The sequence below is a fragment of the Peromyscus eremicus genome, chromosome 14 (assembly GCF_949786415.1).
Source record: "Peromyscus eremicus chromosome 14, PerEre_H2_v1, whole genome shotgun sequence".
Classification (NCBI taxonomy): domain Eukaryota; kingdom Metazoa; phylum Chordata; class Mammalia; order Rodentia; family Cricetidae; genus Peromyscus; species Peromyscus eremicus.
In genome coordinates this window covers 52,017,443-52,037,414 of record NC_081430.1, presented here as the reverse complement: position 1 = coordinate 52,037,414, position 19,972 = coordinate 52,017,443, and the positions used below count along the sequence as shown (strand labels likewise).

The following is a 19,972-nucleotide window of genomic DNA, read 5'->3' as shown; positions in this document are numbered from 1 at the left end:
ATCTATAATTGTTCTACATTTTATGCTTGTGAAAGCTACTGCAGCTGGGCGGGGAGACAGTTCTGTTGGTGGGGCGCTTGTCTTGCAGGCATGAGCCCCACCTCCAGACTCCATGTAATTTGGTATATGCTCAGCACTGCTGGTAGAGATTGCCAGGTCCCTGGGACTCTGTGGCTATTTAGCCTATCCTACAAGGCAAGTTGCAGGCAATGAGAGACTCTGTCTCACAAAACAAGGTGGATGGCACCCGAGGAATGAGAGTAGACGTTGTCCTCTGGACACACACACACCTCATACACATACACACAACTACTGAAGTCAGATAAACTGAAGTGCATGTGGAGGCAGGAGGGTCAGGAGCTCTAGGCCAGCCTGGATACATAGTAAGACCCTCTATAAACTAGTGAATAAAAATCTGCAGCCATTTAAAGTATGTATAGATGCCTGGCACTGGTGACCAGCTATGCCCCCAGCAATGGCTTATACATCACACTTCACAGAAGGAAAAGTGAGATTCAGTGAGCTTCAAATAGCACTCTAGCTCATGGAGCTGGGAAGCATCCAAAGGGGAAGTCTGTCTGGGAGCTAAGTCCAGACAGCCCCCAAGGACACACACAGCTCAGGTGATTAGCCCAGGCTGCCCCACAGTGCAGATCAAAAACTCTGGCACAGCTCCACACTGTTCTGTTCCTCACTAGGAAACTACCAGATCCACCACCGAGGTCGTTCTTCTGGTTGGACCACATCAAGATCTCTCCCTGACTTGCTCTGTCCATTTGGAGGAGTGGACTATGGTCACCATGGTCTCAGTGGACCCCAGACAGGTGCGGGAGCTGTCATTCACAAGAGGTCTTGGAGACCTTTCCTTTTCTAACTGCCCCGGGCCAAATGAAGCCTCCTAGACTCGCTCCTTCAGCTGTTCAGTGGCACTGGAACAGCACAGACTGTTTCTGCTCCATTGACTGCCCACCAGATGAAGACCAGCCATCTCCCAAGGCCCGATTCGACTTTGTCGGACTGGCAGCTATCTGAGCTATGAAAAAAAGACTTGCAGTTTGTTTCCCTGGGTTCCCCTGTGTCCATGACACTGCTCAGCAGGGCTCAGAGGTGCCTGAGACTTCCTTCTTCAGGACTCTCCTCAGGACTATGGGTCCACGGTGACAGGTGGCCGGCTTGTGTAGGTGTGGCTGGAGAAAGCACATAGCATAGCCCTCCCTGTAGGGCTATCCACCTCGGTGCTCTTTGATTCACAGTGACTCCACCAGCTCTGCAGTGGGGGACTTCTGGGGTCTCCCCTTTTATCAACTTCAAGAGAACACTCACTCTGCCTCAGTAACACTTCTCTGCTAATGGTCTTTGGCTTGGAGCTGGAGTGGGCATCTAGAAGCAATGAGGGGGGAGTGTATGTGAAAATGTAGAACAAGCTGGCCTTGAACTCGGAGATCCAACTGCCTCTGGAGTACTGGCCACCACCACCCTGCTAAAAGCATTTCTTTCTTAGGCCAAAAGTGACTTAGCACACTCAAGGCTGTGGTCAACTAGTCCAGACATGGAATGTAACCGGAAAAGAGTCTCATTATGTATCCCCTAGTTGGCCTGGAACTCACTATGCAAACCAGACTGATTCCAAACTCCTAGAGATCTGCGTGCCTCCACCTCCCAAGTGCTGGGATTAAAGGTGTACACCACCATGCCCAGCTTTATAGGCCTTCTTCCTGTGGGTCTATCAAGCGCCTTGTTCTAGATCACAGAAAAGTCTCGACAATTACCCCTAGATCTGCTGAGGTGTGGATGAAAAGAACCACACCATACTCTGCACAGGAGGAGGCTGAGCTGGAGAGAACAGACCCTGGAAAGGTTAAGAGGCTGAGCAGCAAAAGCAAGTGCCTTCACATGGTCATGGTCCTTAAGGGGGAGTTGCTGGGGTGGGGGAGTGGGAGGAAAGGAAAGAAAAAGGTCGCTGGGTATCAGGGATGAAAGGTCTTGCTTGTTATATTGCGGAATGGGTATTTGGTGATTTCATAGAAGTGACTTTGGGGCGGGGGCACAGCTGGAGAGATGGCTCAGTGGTTAAGAGCATTTGTTGCTCTTGCAGAGAATTCAGGTTCTGTTCCCAGCACCCACATGGAGTGGCTCACAGTTGTCTATAACTCTAGATCCAGGGGATCTGATGCCCTCTTCTGGCCTCTGTGGGCCCTGAGCATGAATATGGTGCACATACATACACAGGCAAAGCGTAAATACACGTGAAAAACTAAAAAGCAACAACAACTTTGTGTATTTTGGTGGCAAGAGATTGGCTTCGGGAGCCAAAGAGAACTGAGTTCAAATCTGAATTTTAGCTGGCCAACTGCTGGCAGGGGACAATCCCTTTGTCACCATGCCTTCTCCTGCAGCAGGAGAAAGCCACAGGGCCCACCTCCCAGGAGTGTAGAGATCATCTGCAGAATGATCTTTCCGTTTCCAGTCCTTCCGGGCCAGATCATCAGGACTGAGAGCCAAGTCCACGCATTCCATTTTGTAGAACTGGATGGGTCGTGTGCACTGATTTAGACATGGTCTCAAGCTTAACCACAATGCTAGCTAGCTGTTGCTGCTTGGCGCTTCAGTATGCAGACACTGGGTCTCACTCAGAGCCTGAACCACTAAAAAGGCAATTTGTTGTGAGGGTGGGAGACTGGGTCAGCCCCGACGGAGACGGGAGGAGTGAGATTTCACAGTGACTCCAGCTTTGTAAGCGAGAAATCTTCAATAAAGAGTTTCTCTGAAATACGAAGTGGTACCCATTCGCCACACATATTCAATATCCATTTTTCATCGGAAGTGCCCAGTGTGTCTGCCAAGCAGGGCACTTTGAACAGCGGCTCGTTTCTGCTGCCCCTCTACTTGATGGAAACACTTGAGCAGAGAACCAGTGATTTTTACAAATTATTTCAAGCCAAACATTCACTTGATCACCCTAGTTTAACTTGGAAAGCTGCTTTCTGAGGGTTTTGGAAAGAAAGAAAAAGAAAAAAAAGAAAATAAAAAAGAATGGCCATGGCTTAAATCAGAATGTGGAATAGAATGATCAAAAACGTATGTTCTCTTCTCAGAGCTGACTGAAGAGGCTTTCAGATACCAGGACGTCCAGAATTCTAAAGTTTCAGAGAAAGCGCTACCATTGGTTGGACATGCATGTGTATTGACGTCACTATTTCACTTGCAAATATTATATGGACCTACCAGGCAGAGCTGAAAATAACTGCACCTACAAAGCTCGAGAGAGGAATAAAATGTCCTTTGGAGACCTTGTTTAAAAGACAGCCCTTCCTAGTGTCTTACAGACAGGATGGTCCATTTCAGCTGAACTGTCCCATGTTTGGCTCCTATCATATGCTGAGTCCCACCAGGCTTCACCTGATGAACTTTCTCTCCTGGTTCATAGGTGACCCACAACCCCGTGACACGAGAGATGGACTTTAGTGACTTTAAACTCATGAAACTTTGGCTCGCCAAAAGAATCTTACACAAAGTGAATCTAAATTCATGGCAGCAGTCCCAGCACCACTGAAACCTTCATCCTTGATCCTCCTGGAGGTGGGCAAATACCACCCCCCAAACAAGAAAACAAGCAGAAACTCCTAACAGGAAGTCACCGGGGAATTCATGCTCAGATAGACTGGCCTAGGAAAGCCCACTGTGGAATTGTACAAAAGAAGCAATAAGGATTGTGTGTGTGTGTGTGTGTGTGTGTGTGTGTGTGTGTGTGATTCTAAAATTATTGATTCTCTGGCTAAGAATCAAACATGAGGCTGTCTCTGAGTTTTTCTCCTCTTTTTCATCAGACACCGGTGAGGGAAAATGGCCAGAATTGTCCAGACAGCCTGGAAATAGTCCAGCATCTTCTGTGGTGGCAAAGCCAAGGCAAGGCTGGGTGAGGCTCAGCCTAAGAGCCTGTGATGGTAGGAAGGAGGCTGTGATAGGACCTACGACCTTTGAAATGTCCTGCTCCCGAATTCTCAGCTTCTTTGGGAAGTAGACAGGCATCCACGGGCCCATCAATGCCATCTGAAATGTCTATCAGAAGATGTCTAGAACCTATTGCAGATCATGACCCAAAGTGATGCTGGCATTTCCTTTCCTGATGAGTCGAATTCAGCTTTCTGGTTTCCTCATTTTGATGCTGAAAAAGTACCAGTCACTCGTTTGGTGTAAACTAAATCTTAAGATGGGAAGATGGAACAACAGTTGTAGCTTAGCGGGCACTGTGCTGGCCTAGCACGGAAGAAGCCCCAGGATAGATCTCCAGCTCTGCCTAAACCCAGGGTGGTGGCACACACATTAAAAAAAAAAAAAAAAAATGGGAGTAGGTAGCAGGAGGATTAGATGCTTAAATTCTTCTAGCTACATAGTGAGTTTGAGGCCTGCCTTGGCTAGGTGAGACCTTATCTCAAAGGAGATAGCAAGATAATGAATGCCAAAGCGAGTGGCCATTTCTGCAAGTATAGTTTTGAAAAAGTGAACACTCCAGCAGTGCTACCCAGGCCTTCACTGACACAGCATCTCTAGACATGTAAGTCCCCCAAACATGCAAAATTTAATGTTTTCAATTTTATTTTACAGCATTCTTAAAAAAGAAAGAAGGAAGGAAAAAAAGAAAAAGAAAAAGAAAGTCAACCTCACAAAGACGTATCCTTCAAATTTTAAGTGTCTTTTCTCTTACCCAAAATACATACTTTTCCCAAGATAATTGATCCCAAACAAATTTTGGAGGATAACTCTCTCCAAGTTGAGCAGCTGAAAGTTACAGAACTATTCTATTAGCAGATCAATAGTTTTTCTGAGGACTTTTCAAAGACAGCTAGAAGAAGAAAAAATGTTTTGTTTGTTTTTTGCTTTTTAACCTTCATTCATTTGAAAATAGAGGGACAGGTTAGACAGAGCGGAGTGTAGAATTCTTTGAAAACAAAACAGAACAAAATCAGCCTGGAACTTCTTTTTATGTCCTAAAATGTGTCCTTTGCTTTCCGGGTTGCTGGATTGGAATGCAACACATAAGAACGGTAAAGGAACCGCCCCCATCTTTCCTAGCCAAGCAGTTTTTCTTAATTAGATTCGTGCCAGCAAGGTCTTTTTCAGAGAAGGGTCTCGGTTTTCTCCAGCAGCCCACTATGCACAAAGAAACTGCTCTTCCCTGCCTCTGAACTTCTCTGCTTCCCCAGTTCTTCAGAAATTCTACCGAAGGGCAGTGTCACTCAGAGGGAAAAAAAAAAAAAAAAAAAGACAAGCTTGCTACATAGAAAAATGCAAGCGAGACCGAGAGCAGAGCCCATGCAGGAAGTCAACCTTAGTTCCCTCTCAGGCTCTACAGGACTGTTCTGTCTCCCTCTTCCTGGGAATCCAAATCCACATTCCAAACTTCAGTTGTGAGGGAGAGAGATACATTAGTAACAAATAGGTTTATGCAGACTTGTGGCTTAAAGTCTCCAGAAAGAGGTTCAGAAAGAGCTCTGCGCTGTACCCTGAGGGGACTTCGCAGCTTCCACCCTCAGAAGTGTCATTTTGTATCCTGAGATTAATGCCTTGGAAGATCCTCTTGCCAGATTGATTTCTGCATTTTAATAGGTTCTGTGACATTGGAGCCATTTAGCTGGTAAGGTTCTGAAATGATACCTAGATTTTTTTTAACACCCATTTTTGTGTTGGACTGACTGGTTCTGCCCTAAGACAAGCATTTAATAACACACCAGTCATTCCTGAGCCCTGCTTAAGTGTCCCCTCCGATGGGCTGGCTTAAAGAAGAATGACAGAAATGTTTCTTAATAACTATAGTTTATCCACGTCTTTCAGATAGTAAGTGGCGCGTTCTCACCTCATCTGCAGCTTTTAATCGTAAATGGACATTACTTTTGAAATATCTTTCTTTCTTTTCTTTAATTTTTTTTTCCTCCCCAAGGCTGCCAGTTGAAAGTTGAAATCCAGCAAGAACGTAATGGTAGGTGCCAGCTTTCTGAATTACAGGGTGACTGCCTGAGCTGATCCGAAAAAGCAAGTGTCTTTTTTATACCGCATAAAAGGCTGAAATGTTTACATATCAAAAGGCTATAGGCCAATTTCTGTCAAAATTACACATGAAGTTAAGCAGTACAAGCAATTTATTTAAACACTAGTCATTGTAGAAGAATTCAAAACCATATGCTCTTTTAGCAGTTTTTCACAAACGCATCTGACCCATGACTTGGCTAGACATACAAGCTTCATAATTTACTCTAAATTTCAAATCCCCCTGACGTTTAAATAAAAGATCTTCATTAATGAGGTTTACATGAATGAAAACGTTAGAAGCTGATATGGGTTAGCTAGGGGCTTCGGGAAGGTCTGTGCCGGCTGCTCTCATTTTCAAATGACTGACTTTGCTAATCATTTCAAGAGAAAGTTCCTTTGAGAACAAATTATCCTCATTTGCATTCTGTGATTTACAAAAGCCACGGTGCAGTCACTTTGAAACAAACTTTGGTAAATAACTCAGCTGAAAGCCGATTTCTGCAACCCGGGAAGCTCATGCTGTTTTCTCTTTCTGAGGCCTTGGGAAACACGTCATTTTGGGGGGACGCCCCTTTCTGTCCCAGGATTAAGTGGCGCTTTCCTAACGCTTTGATTAGTTGCCGCTTTTATTTTGAACTTGCAACATTTCTAACAAAAATCAGCTAGTAAATATTTTAGGATTGCAAGCCGCAGACCCCACATTTTGCCGGTGGTGCCCTGCGGTAGGGTGGTTCCCAGCTCCTTGCTCAACTCCACGGTCCTAATCTTGGGAGGAAGATCACTTGGGGCTCCCTGAGACATCTTCCAAGGAGTAGTAGAAACGGGACTGGTCTGGGGACACTGATTTTTTTTTTTTTTAAAACAAAATGCAAACAGCAAAAACAATTTGCTTGGTGAAACCGTAGGAGGTCTCCGCTGCCCTCTGGCTTCGGTGGGATTCTTGGGTCCTTCTTACAAAACTCCCCACACCTTTAAGGATGCACCAGCTTTCCCACCGAATTTGGAAACTCCTGCCTAAACCATGTACCTAAAAACCCTGTCTAAAATGTCCAATTATGAACTGCCCCATGTATAGGCAACAAATTGAGGGTTAAGAAAATCTGGCCGGGCGGTGGTGACCCATGCCTTTAAATCCAGCACTTCAGAGGCAGAGGCAAGCCGATCCCTGAGGCCAGCCTAGTTTACAGAGTGAGTTCTAGGACAGTCAGGACAACACAGAGAAACCCTGCCTCAAAAAACCAAATATAATAATAATAATAATAATAATAATAATAATAATAATAATAATAATAATAATAATATCCTGAGGAGTTGGGGCCTAGGACCCGTTTTTCCGGAAAAAAAAAAAAAAGCTAAGAGAGGCTAGGGTATAAGGATAGTGGGGAGACAGCCCTCTGAGAAGATATCCAGATGCGCGCTCTAAATTTGGGCTCTATGTTTTAAATCAGAAAAGCAATTTAATCTACACTCGGAATCAATTCGGAGAGGACGGTGGTGCAACAGCGGTCTTTGATAGATGCCTAACAGCAAATACACCTTATGCATGTGGAATCCACTGATCCATTCTTTAATATCTTAAAAATGAGGGCTATTACTGGGGCGAGTGACTCCTCAACAAACACGTTTTCATAGACTTCTGCGTGGTGATTGCTTTGTGTGAAATCGTGTTTGGGTGATAATAGGGAAAATCAACAGCGTGTTTACTTATTTCTCACCGAAGCCTCGCTGGCTGCCTCCGGACGCGCTGGTCCTCCCATGCTGAGCCGGGCATGCGGGGCGACAAACAATCGCTTAGCAACTGGAAGGGAGGGACAATTTGCGTGCCTCGCATTTGTTATTTCAATTGCGCCGGGGCTACTCAGGACCAAGATTGTTTCTAGTGCGTTGGGGACACTTTATGGTTTCCGCAGAGAAAGCACAGTGAGGGAGCTGGGCCCCTGACTGCCTTCAGAGTCTGCCTCCCCGCGGACAAACTAGAACAACCTTGGGCTGAGGGGACAGTTGTACTAGGGAGGCTCCGCCCGGAGGAAGCTCTCCCGGAGCGCAGCGGTTAAGCCGGTGCAGTTGTGTGGTTCGGGTCTGTGAGTTCCCTTCTGGGAAAAGTCCCGTCTTCGAGGAAAGAGCGCTAAGAGACTTTTCTTTATCTTCAACCCTGCTGAACAGGCTCTGCTTTTGGCTTTGGGCAGGGGTGGGACCAGCACACTCCTTTGTCCCAAAGTAAAGAGCAGAAACAAACCTCATTAAATACTAAGGTTTTAAAAGATTTAATTAATGTTGGATTTGGTTAGATTATTTTAAATCCTGAGGCCTCCAAAGGAGGGATAGTTTTCCAGGTGGCAGTGTTAGGTCTTGAGCTCTGACACCCTGGACTCCAGGTGAAGCGCTTTTTTCTTCTAGGGTCCCTGATACAGCTAGAGGGCTGCAGGGAATGAAGCGTCGCAGCGAAATCCGGGGCTGGCTAAAACTGATCATTAAGTACCAAGCTGAAGGAGACACGAAGGAGTGGGTGGGGGTTGCCTTAATCTTTTCAAAACTCTCCGAGGCTCTTTCAGATCGGTGGATGAATACCTGTCGGGTCTGGTTCTGAGTCGCCTTTCAGAAATTGCAGGGGTCCAGGAATCTACCCCAGGTGTTCAATGGCCCTCCTGTCTCTGCCTGGCACCCCTGCAAAGGTCCTTAGAGAGCTGCCCGCGCACGCGCCTTACCCACTCGCAACCACCAACACAAACGCAGTAAAGTCACCGCTGAAGCTGCAGCTTCTTGTTCTGGTCCATCAATGTATCTGTCTCTCTTTAGAATTGAACATGGGAAAAGTTGACGATCAAGCAGTCTGTGTGTCCTGGAACCTGGTGACTTTAAAGTCACTGTAAATGGAAAGTTTACTTCTCTGGGTAGGCTTGGCCCTTCTTAAGGAGGGTCACACTCCTAAGAGACTTTTATTGTTTCTCTTAAAAACAAAAACAAAACCTACCCCACCTCCAAATTGAAGCCGGTTTCTATCCAGTCCTATAATTCTCCCTACCACCACCTCCAGTTTGCCAAAGTAAGCAAAGAGCCAAGTGTCCCAGGCTATGCGCGGGTGGGCTGAAGGTCCACTCGCGGAGGCCTAGGAGCAGAAGCTCACTCTCTTAGCTCTGGGTGACTGCTCCCACGCACAGACTGAGTTCTGCGTCCAGGCTGGACCAAACTTACCGCTATGTTTCTCTAACCCAGGAAGAGAAATTTACAAGAGGGTTCTCCCCTAGTACCAGGGGGCACTTAGCATTTATTGTACGACGACTTTAGACAGCTTTGAGGTCATCTCGGGCTTATCAGTGCAGAGAGGGAGAGAAATCTCCACAAAATGGATAGACCCTCAAAGGCGGTCCTCCACTCCGGCCTTGGCTTGAGTAGTTGGAGAGTGGCCCGCGCGAAGGCACGAAGATGGAGCGCTCTGCAATTCCGGGCCAGGCACCCGGGCCACGCGACTTCGGGCCTCTGCTTTCGTTCGGCGCAGACGATCCCGGACGTTGCCCAGCCTCCTGCCCGCAGATCTGGGCAGCCTGCGCCTCCCGCAGCCTGGCCGTGCCTCACGGAGAATCCCGCAAATCATCAAGGCCGCCCGCAGTGGCCCGACTTTCGTCCAGGCCGCTGGGGTCCCACGGAGGCCAGCGTGGGCCTGGAAGGACAACTGGAGGCCTTTAGGAGAGCTAGCTCATTGAAGTGGGGAAATGCCACTCAATATGCTGAGGAAGGAGACAAGCAGTCCCCGTATACCCCATCTGAATTAAAGCCCCCAAACAGTTTTGGGGGAACACACTCCTTTCCCCAGAATAATAATAAAAAAGGTACAGAACCTACCGGCACCCACGCGGGAAGCCTCTGGAAGCATCGCTTCAGAGCGCTCCTCTCGGTGGCGAATTTTAAACAGTGCTTGAATTTGGTCTTCAACTGATGTGTTAGGAGCTAGGGAGCGTCAGGGTAGTTTTCAGACCCAAAGTGACCGCAAAAAAAGAAGACAACTTTTACGAAGCCCCACGCGTTTCTTCTTTCGTCGTTTATGCTCTGAGAAAATTTGGCTTTTTCAAAAACAAAAGATTTTGAGGATACGGGGGGAAAAAAAGTGAAATTAGGCAGCGAGTTCACAGGGGGTGGTGGTGGGGGTTGGTGGCGAGATGGGCGGTGGAATTTTCAGTTTTAACTTGAAGGACGCAGCCACCCTCATTTTCTAAAAGCAAACAAATTTCGAAAGAGAGTAAAAAGTAATCCTAAAGTAAAATTGGCCACAATGAATTTGAGCTACAAGCAGAGGAAATCGCACCCCATAATAGAGAGAAAAGGGTCGGGGCGGAGAGGTCGGTGGCGGAGCTGTTAACGGCGGCGGGACAATAGTATTAATAAGATTAACCTGGGCAATTAGGCCGCCCGCCCAGCTAGGCCGGGGCCGCGCCGGGGCTGCTGAATGGAAAAGATTAGGTTAATTTCATTAATTCTCAATCCACAATCTCTTTTTCAGGCCCTGTAGCCCCCCTCCTCTTGGCATCTCTCCCCCTCCCCTGCAAGCGCCCCCCCTCCCCGCGCGCTCCCCCATTCCACACCACCCAAAGGAAAAGAAAAGGACCAAATCTGGTTCTGTTTGTCATCTGCATATTACCAGGAACTAAATCCAGGATGACGTCGACTCAGTATAAAACCAACAAGAGGTTGAGCCGGTCGGAGCTGAGTCCTACCCGCGGGTTGAGTTCAGCTAGGCGGCGGCGAGGGGAGGAGAGGGCGGGAGGAGGGAGCGCGGACGCAGGGGGCGGGGAGGGGCGCGAGTTGCGCGCTCGCCCGCGCTCTCTTTCGGTTTGCTCGCCCGCGGGAGGAGAGAGTGGGACAACCCCCACCCCCCACCCCAAACAACACCACTTGGAGACTTCTCCTTCTTCGGCGCGTCCCCGCCGCCCCCCGGTCCCGGCGCGGGGCTCGGGGATGCCCGCCAGCATGTTCAGCATCGACAACATCCTGGCCACCCGGCCGCGCTGCAAGGACTCGGTGCTCCCGGTGGCGCCCAGCGCCGCGGCTCCGGTGGTCTTTCCGGCTCTGCATGGGGACTCGCTCTATGGCGCGGGCGGTGGCACCGCCTCGGACTACGGCGCCTTCTACCCGCGTCCTGTGGCCCCTGGAGGCGCGGGCCTCCCGGCCGCGGTCGGAGGCTCCCGCCTAAGCTACAACAGCTACTTCTACGGGCAGCTGCACGTGCAGGCGGCGCCCGTGGGCCCGGCCTGCTGCGGGGCTGTGCCGCCGCTGGGCGCCCAGCAATGCTCCTGCGTCCCCACACCCCCAGGTAGGGTCGCGATCGCGTGCGGGCCTTCCCCACAGCAGCAGTCGGTGGTTGCTGGGGCGTGGACGCTCGGTGCTACTTGCTTTATTCACCTGGCACCAACTTTCTCCCTTTGCAAACCCTTCCCTCTCTCCCATTTATTTATTATCATTATTTTTTGGTCACCGGGTACGGGACTTTGCACACGACTGTTGCAAACTTTAAGCTAGAGTTAAAGAAACCGAGCCACCTGGAGTCTCGTGGAGATTCCACGCCCGCGCGCGCGGAAATTAAGCGAGGGCGCAGGGAGACCACGATTGTAAAGTACCAGAACTGGCTTTGGATGTGTGCGGGCGGACGCTCCTTTCAAGTCCGAGCATCCCTGGTGTCCGCGCTCCCCAAAGACCTATCGCCCCTTGCAGACCTTTTTATTTTTAAGTGAGAGAGGGCAGCGAGCGGGTTGGCGTACGGTGCGAAGGGAGGATGACTGACCGGCGTCCCTCCCTGTGTCGCAGGCTACGACGGTCCTGGCTCTGTGCTGGTGTCCCCGGTGCCGCACCAGATGCTGCCCTACATGAACGTGGGCACGCTGTCGCGCACTGAGCTGCAGCTGCTCAACCAGCTGCACTGTCGGCGGAAGCGGCGGCACCGCACCATCTTCACCGACGAGCAGCTCGAAGCCCTGGAGAACCTCTTCCAGGAGACGAAGTACCCAGACGTGGGCACTCGGGAGCAGCTGGCCCGGAAGGTGCACCTCCGGGAGGAGAAGGTGGAGGTAGGCAAGGGGCCTAGTGGTGGGTGGGGGCGTTTAGCGGTCCTTCCCTGCACGCGGGGTTTGCTCGGTCCTCCGTGGGGCTGCGGCCACTCTAAGAGCATCCCGAAGGCGGCGGCCTGGAGGCTGGTGGAAGGCGCTTTAGGCCCAGGAAGTGGAGTGAAAATGCGGAAGCGCTGCGGGTGCGCCCCCTCCTTTTGTTGACCCTGGGCTCAGCGGTTGCTTGCAATTTCACGCGGCCAGGCTGAGATCCCACGACCAGGCTGCCCCTTGGCCACGCGGAGCCACCCGAGTGCCCTGGCGTTGGGGAGAAGCGACCTTTTGGTCACCACTGTTTTGTTGCTCCCTTGCACAACAGGTCTGGTTTAAAAACCGCCGAGCCAAATGGAGACGACAGAAGCGGTCCTCTTCGGAGGAGTCGGAAAACGCTGAGAAGTGGAACAAGGCGTCCTCGAAAGCCTCGCCCGAGAAGAGGGAAGAGGAAGGTAAAAGCGATTTGGACTCGGACAGCTGACGGCCGCGGGCCGGCCGGGGCGCTTGCCTGACGCAAGGACTTGCACAGACAGACGATGCTACTTGCACACGCCCTGCCTTGCGGGAGGGGGTCGAGAAAGCAACGAGGAGCTAGCTGTAAATAATGTACAGGCCTGGGACCGCCGGGGACTGGCGTGGGGGGACCGCAGCCCCACTGTCCCGGGCTGCCTGCGTGAGCCGCGTTCCCCACCGTAGTATTTATAGTTAAGTTAACGGTGACAATACAATAAAGTGATGGCGATGTAGACCAGCCATGTTGTATTTCGTACCCTAGTGCCATCCGTTGAGGCCTAGAAAAGAAATCTGTTTAGTTGCAACGTGGAAGACAATTTAAAACGCAGCGAAGTGGGTGTGGGAGGGTCGGAATTGGTCGCGTTGGGTATCATGGGTCTTCGGGAAGGAGTGCTGAGTGGCAAGCCCGGGTTTCTAAAGCGTCACCTCTCCCATCATTCTTTCCTTCCCTGAAACTTCCTCAGAGCTCCCTCCCACCCACTCACCCACTCACTCGGGGCCTTGACTTTTCGAAACTCCCAGACCTAAGGCCATCCACGAATTGAATTCCTGTGCAAAAAGGCCGAATTCCTGTGCAAAAAGGCCGCAGGGATGAGGGCAGCTCCCCTGGGTGTTGGTACTTTCTTTCTGGCTGTCACCTCCCCAGGGAGCTGTCCTTCCCTCCCTGGGAGCCTAGACCGTTTGTTTCTACTACACAGCCTAGGTGCTTGCCCCACACCGGAGTGCCTCCTAGAGCTGTGTGCTGGAGCGCCCCGCCCGCCCGCCCGCGGGGGACATCCGACCACCCTAGGTCCTCTGAGTTTTCTAGCTAGGTGAAGGTTGGGGAGGACCAAGGGGGTCTCTTTTTCTACCGGCTTTGTAGAACTTCCTGACAGAGGAGTCCTTGGAGATGGTTGACCCTCTCTTTCAGTGGGTACTATCTGCCCCTAACACCATCCACCCCTGAAGGAAGGAGCACTCCCGATCTACTGCGCTGGTCTGAAATTTACATTTTCTCTGGAGCAGGGAGGTAACTCTGCTTGCCATCTGTAGCAAGATGGCTTTAATATGTTAATATGTAATTGGTTCTACCTTAAGTGTGTTTATCTAGGAGGAAGCCAAAGCCCCACTCCTTAGCTATGGAGCTGGGGGCGGGAGCTTGCTCTCCCTCTTTGCCATTTTGGATATTTGGAGCAAGATCTATTCAGGCTGGACACTCTGGTTAGAAACAGAACAGGAAGAAAACAGTGATGTACAGGAAATGCTTTTTTCTGTTTGTAGGATTATAAAGCCAATGCAACTAAGCCCAGGGGGTAATGGCACAAACTATGTAATAGCACCCAGTAGAGTGATTTTTCTTTAATTTGGGATCTCAGGCTGGCCTTGGACTCCAGATCAACCCTTGCGTTCACCTCCTCTGCTGGGATCATAGGCATATTACCACCTCTCAGCACTGCTTTTAAAATAAACACTCTTGCTTTATGCAAAAAGAAAGGGACAAGGGTTTGAAGAACAGATCTGCCTACAGGGGAAGATCTCTGTCATTCATACCTAGACTCCATCAGTTTGAGCTGTCTCTGATACTGGCCTCTAGCTGTAAAATAGGCACATACATATATAGCGTCTGCTTTCCAAGGTTGTGAATGTTTCCAGGCACTAATTTCAGAGTGGCACCTGGCATAACAAAATACATTGTGTGGCTGAATAATAATAATAATAATAATAATAATAATAATAATAATAAAGTTAGTATTACTTTTATAATAGGTCAGAACTAATACGTCAGAACTCATGACCGTTATCGCATTTCATCTTCCAAGAACTGTGAGCTGGGGCATAACGTCAGCATTATTCAAGTGAAGAGGTTTCTAAAAGCTTAAATAGTTTTACATCATGCAGTACATAAGGGCACGTGGTTTTTACCCAAATGCATCTTGCCCACCATTGGGGATATTTCCGATAGCCACAGTTTTTGTGAGAAACATTCAAAGAAGCCAGCCAATTCTAGATGAGTCTTAAACGGCTTTTAATATACCTTCACTTTGGATGCCAGACTTCCAGGGTGACAGGGCATTGGCTGCCATACACCCCACTTGGTAACAGTTGTGTTGCCGGATGAGGTCTTCTGTGTTGTTGGACAGAGGTGTGCCTCGGAGACATCCATGCAACATTCTAACGGAGGACAGCATTGTTCCTTCCTGAGAGCTCTTATTTACAGCAAACTCCCATTTTTTTCCATTACAGCAAACTCTCCTTGCATCTGACCTGCCCTCCAGCTTGCTATAAAAGGGAATCTTATTTTCAAGAAAGTTTTCATTTTTCTGGTCTGAAAAGAGCTATATGGCAAGTGATGGGGAGAGGGGAATTGAGGGGGTCCTCCCGCAAGAACACCTGGTGAGAAGTCACTAATCAGTGGAGGAGGTGTGCTGATGAGGAACCTGGAGCTAGCTAGCTATTCCTTGCTTGGCTTAGGGCAGATCAGAGGTGGTGAGAGACCCTCCCCGCCTCCCCAGTCCCCATGCCTGGAGTTCCTTGTGAAGTGCTGTAGCACTCGCCCAGCTCACAGGAAATAAGTATGATAAACGTCTGGAGTGAAGAGTGAAGAGTCAGCAAGGTTGGCCTAATTATAGTCCCCCCTCCCTTCTGCATGCCCCAGGCAGCTGTGGGACTCAAACCTCTGTTGTAGCTGGCTGTCGGGTGTCAGGCAGGGCCAGATGGGGTCACAGGGCAGCAAGTACTGGGGCCTGGTAATTTTCTTTAGTGGGACTTGGAATCACACTGTCGGAAAGTCGTGCCTACATATGGGCAAGGTATGGGCCCAGTGACTTGCCTGAGAGGTTTTCATCTCAAACCCCCGAGTCCTGCCCAAGTCAAAGTGAGCAAATGGAAGCACAGAGCTAACATCTAGGGCTACCATGGGGACTGTGGTCTACAAAGCTCCTGGTCTTGAGTTTTGGTAAATCAAGATGCCTTGAAGAAGCTAAGCCTGTTCTTTTGGATCGAGATGTAACCTGAGCAGAAGTCCACCAATAATAAATGACTGTGGGAATGAATGTAGCTGCCTCAGGGGCACGTAGGAATTAATGTACTGTGCCAAATAGTCCAGTAAAGAACAAATAAGTATTCCCTAATAACACTCTAGCATTTTCTACTGCCAGCCCTTCCACATACATCTCAGGCCCACGTTAGCCCACCTTTTTAAATTTATGTTTGTTTATTCGAGACAGGGTCTCACTTGGTAGCCCTGGATATCTTGAAACTCTTTATGTAGACCAAGCTGTCCTATAATTTACAGATAATCTGCCTGCCTCTACTGGTGGGGTTAAAAATGTGTGCCACCATGTCTGATGACTTATTTTGCAGGTAGGAATTTGGAGGCTTGGGACCATTGAACAGTAAGTGGCAGAGCGGGCCCTGGTCCCCACTGCCCACCTCAGCTACGACCCGCACACCTCATCATCACTCATGATGAGGGATAGTGCAAGATTTCCCAGGTATCCCCGGTCACTTGGGCCACGGAGGGCCCTGGCTGGAAGGAGTTGAGGGGTGAGAGGTAGATGTGTGTATGGAGAAGGGGTAAGATTGGCAGGGAGCTGTCTTCAGATTTTTATCTTTTTTCCTGGATAATGTGTAGACATTCTTTGTAGCTAACTAGGCAGGGTTGAGGTGGGGGTTGAAAACTATTGCTGATCAAGCGGAATCCAGGGAGTGTGTATTTCAATTATAGCTCTTTGGTCAACAATGTGTTTTATTGACGTTTGAACTTTGAACCCAGAGGCTTCATTTTGCTTTTCTGGGGACAGGATGGCCTTAAATTGTGGCAGTCCCACCTTCGCCTGTTGAGTGCTGGGATTAGAGGCATGAGCCACCATGCCCTGCTAGACTGTCATTTATATATGTGTATGTATGTATATGCATGAGCTAGAAGCAGACAAATTCCTGTTCCATTTCATTACATGGTGGCTATGGAAGGCCAGGGGGTAGGAGTGACAGGGAGTTCTATTTCCACGTAGTGGACTGTTGGATCACTGGATTTTAAAACCACCCCGGTCCAAGTTTCTATCACATTGGAACCCGCAGCAGGTTAAGCTGTCTGTCTGTCTGTCAGCCTCCCTCCCCACCTGCAAAATGGGTCTGTGGAGAGGATTGGTGATAAAGGAAGGAACCCAGCTGAGTGTCTGACACATTCATTCATTATCCCTGGCTTTGAAACCACCCTCTGACCAGTTGATCAATGCCCCACTTAAGCAGATTAAGGAGTGCCCCTTTTTAATTGTTGTTAGCTTAGGAGCCTGTGTGTGACCCCAGGATGGCATGGGCTGCTGAGATGCTAACACTCTCATTCTCCCCAAAGCCCTGGATTTAGAGTGAAGACGAGCATTTGCGGGCGGGTTTGGATTTGATTTCAAAGTTTTGTGAAATGACCTTGAAGTTTTTCCGAAAGTAAAAAAACGAAAACAAACCGGAGCAGCTAGTGCAGAGACCCTTGAACATTCTGGAGGAAGTGGATCTGGGTTGTTAGGCAATGAGGCCCTCTCCTTTGTAGAACCAGGGGAAGCATTTCCCCCAATGCCTGTCCACAGAGCCATGTGGCCAAGTGGAAGACCTCCGCTTATCATGGCTGGGTTGTAAATCTGGAGAAAGTAAAAGAGCTTCATCTTTGCAGTCTGAGTGGTCCATAGAACCAGTACGGGTGAATTATAGCTTATTATAGCATCTGGAAGTGGACCCATAAGTTTTGGATTCCTGAAGCCTCCATCCATTCCCAAGTGTGCAGTCCTGGGAAGCGTCATCCAGGGACAGTTGTAGGAGTCCCTCACCCTCTCCCCTTTCTCAGAGACTCCTTCCACTTGGAACTTGTGTTTCTCTCTTTTGAGGTCCCCAGTCTGCTGATCGTGTCTAGCAGTCAGGTTTAATGGCATCCACTGCATGCTGCCCAACACCTCCTCATGCTCCTGAGGCACCAGAGGCTGATTTATAGAAGCTGTGATTAGTGGGATAATTTTATCCTCCAGGCAGAGTTTAAAAGCCCGTGCCACTTCCTCACTGATTTTCCAGCAGTATAATGTAGGACAGTGCTGTTGTCCTACCAGTGGCTGAACCCAGCAAAGGCCATGGCTGCAGGAGGCCTGCTCCCAGACTCTCGGAACTGATGTGTGGGAACTTGGTTTAATTTTTCTCTTTTGAAGGGCTGGGATGGAAATACTTTAAAAAGATTAAAAAAAAAAAAAAAAGCCCTGTGTTGTCCAATTTCAAGGATGCAGTTGTGACTAAAGGTAATGTCACTGTCAGGCCATACTCAACACAGTGGGAAGAGACTCCTGTCAGCCTGGTGGCAATTTAACATGTTGACAGAATATTCTTCCCTGGTCCTGAGGTGCCTTGTGGCTCCAGAGGCTTATGCCACCAAGTGGGTTTGCTTCATACAGCCTGGGGGCAGCATGGGTCTGACTCTCACAGTGCCCCCCCAATCCACACAAATCATTGACATCACTTCATAAGGCCAAGAGAGGGTGTTTCCTTCCAGATGGGGTATGAAGAAGCCTCCTTTGAAATTCCTCTAAGTGCTAACTATGGGACCAGAAAAAGAAAACCACACTGCTCCATGAACACGGAGGCCCAATGTGTCTCTCAGGCACACCCTCCCTCTGCCAGGAAGACTCAGTACCCCATGAAGCTGGAATCCCAGCTGGTCCTTTCATCTGAAAACATCTCCAAGGCCAGATGGCTGGGACATTAGGGAAGATGCACGCTGAACATTGTTTTGTGTTTGAGGAATAAATATTTAAATCTGAAACCAAGTGAATCACTTTCTACTGAAGTGGGCAGGGCTGCGGATCCTGTGAGTGTTGATTTCCCCCACGCTTGTCCTAAACATAATCCCAACTTGCATGATTCCTGTCACACGTGGAGCCTGTGAAGAGCTTGCCTGCTGCACGATGCAGGGTGTTGGCTGCATACGCAGAGTGGTATTTGAGGCTGAAATGGAGGCACTGACACATTCTTTTATTATTTGTTTGTTTGTTCGTTTGTCGCTCTATATAAGACTGCCTGGCATTTGTCTCAGCTCTCCCATGGAGTACTTGACCTCAGGTACAACGGTGAATGGAGAAAACCATTTTGAAATTGCATTTACAGGTCTGGAAAGAGCACAGATCATCCTGACTTAACGTTGTCTGTGGAAGATGTTGCTTGTGTGGCTCTTTTGGAGGTGGGAGGAGAAGACAGGATATCGCTATATAGCCCAGGCTGGCCTTAAACTCAGTCTTCCTGCCTCAGCTTCTCAAGTGCTGGAATTGAAGATCTGCCCCAACATACCCAGCCTGCTCTGTATATTCAAACAAACAAACCAAACTAGAATAAAAATAAGATACGCTGCATGTGTGGCTCACACCTGTAATCCCAGCACTAGGGAAGCTGAGCAGGGAAGATCACATATGAATTAGGGGCCAACCTGGGCTACTCTGTGAGTTTTTCAGGCCAACTTGGGCTATAAAGTGAGATCCTATATAGGAAAAACATAATCAACAAATTTAAAAATATAAGAAACGCTTTCTGCCATGCTCAGGGATGATACGAAAAGCAGGCTACATTTGTTTGGAGGTTCGGCAGTTGAGTTTTTAGGATAATTTCCCCAAATGTATCCATGTCGAAGTCCCCTCTGCTGTCTGATGGGGGCATGGTGGACATGGCTGCCATCACTGTTTTGTGTACTGGCTGCTTGGGTGACGTCATTGTGTCTAGTGGTGCCTCGAGTGCTTTGTCATCTTTGTTGTATTTAATCAACGTGCACTCTGTGGTGGTGTCCTCAGTGCTGGAGATAGAATCCAGGGCATTGCCCATACCAGGAAGAGCTTTGACTCTAAGCTGCACGGGCAGCCCCAAGGTTGGCCTTATTGTCATTGTGCAGAAAGGGAGGTGGACTTCAGTCAAGGAAGGCCAGCCGTCAGACCCATCCCAGTGGGCTCCTGTACTGTGGACTGCTTTCCTTAGCAAGGACCAGCCAGGGTATCTGGCTAAAATGCCTGCCTGGGACCAAGAAAGCAATGAGATCTTCGAGCTTCAGTCTCCTTCTTGGGAGAATTATAACCATTTTGTGGTTGAGATGGCGTGGTTAAAGTCTAACGTTATAATTTCCGGCAACACATGAAAATTACCTGGGGTTTTGCAAACACAGATCACTAATCATGGTAAATATATCAACACATTAAAAATAGTTCCAAGCACATAGTCAAACATTGTATGAGAGCAGCCTCTACGACTACAAATATTAAGATGTTGCCTAGTATGTGTCAGAAGTTGTACCAGATGCTGACAACACAGCCATTGCTTTTCTGGACCTTTTCTCTCTTTTCTCTTTCTGAACT

General features: G+C 48.9%; 1 protein-coding gene across 1 annotated transcript; it reads left to right on the top strand.

Moving 5' to 3' along the window:
- Positions 1–10,906: 10,906 nt before the first annotated feature.
- Gsc (goosecoid homeobox) lies at positions 10,907–12,822 on the top strand. The gene is made up of 3 exons (XM_059279761.1): positions 10,907–11,332; positions 11,824–12,083; positions 12,439–12,822. The coding sequence occupies exons 1-3, from the start codon at positions 10,978–10,980 to the stop codon at positions 12,592–12,594; spliced, it is 771 nt and encodes a 256-aa protein (XP_059135744.1). The 5' UTR covers positions 10,907–10,977; the 3' UTR covers positions 12,595–12,822.
- Positions 12,823–19,972: the final 7,150 nt, after the last annotated feature.

Bases quoted from the DNA above. Each gene is read 5' to 3' on its own strand.
- Gsc (XM_059279761.1), top strand. From the start codon at position 10,978: ATGCCCGCCAGCATGTTCAGCATCGACAACATCCTGGCCACCCGGCCG. The intron at 11,333-11,823 runs GTAGGGTCGCGA...CCTGTGTCGCAG, and splicing joins CTGCGTCCCCACACCCCCAG to GCTACGACGGTCCTGGCTCT. The intron at 12,084-12,438 runs GTAGGCAAGGGG...CTTGCACAACAG, and splicing joins TCCGGGAGGAGAAGGTGGAG to GTCTGGTTTAAAAACCGCCG.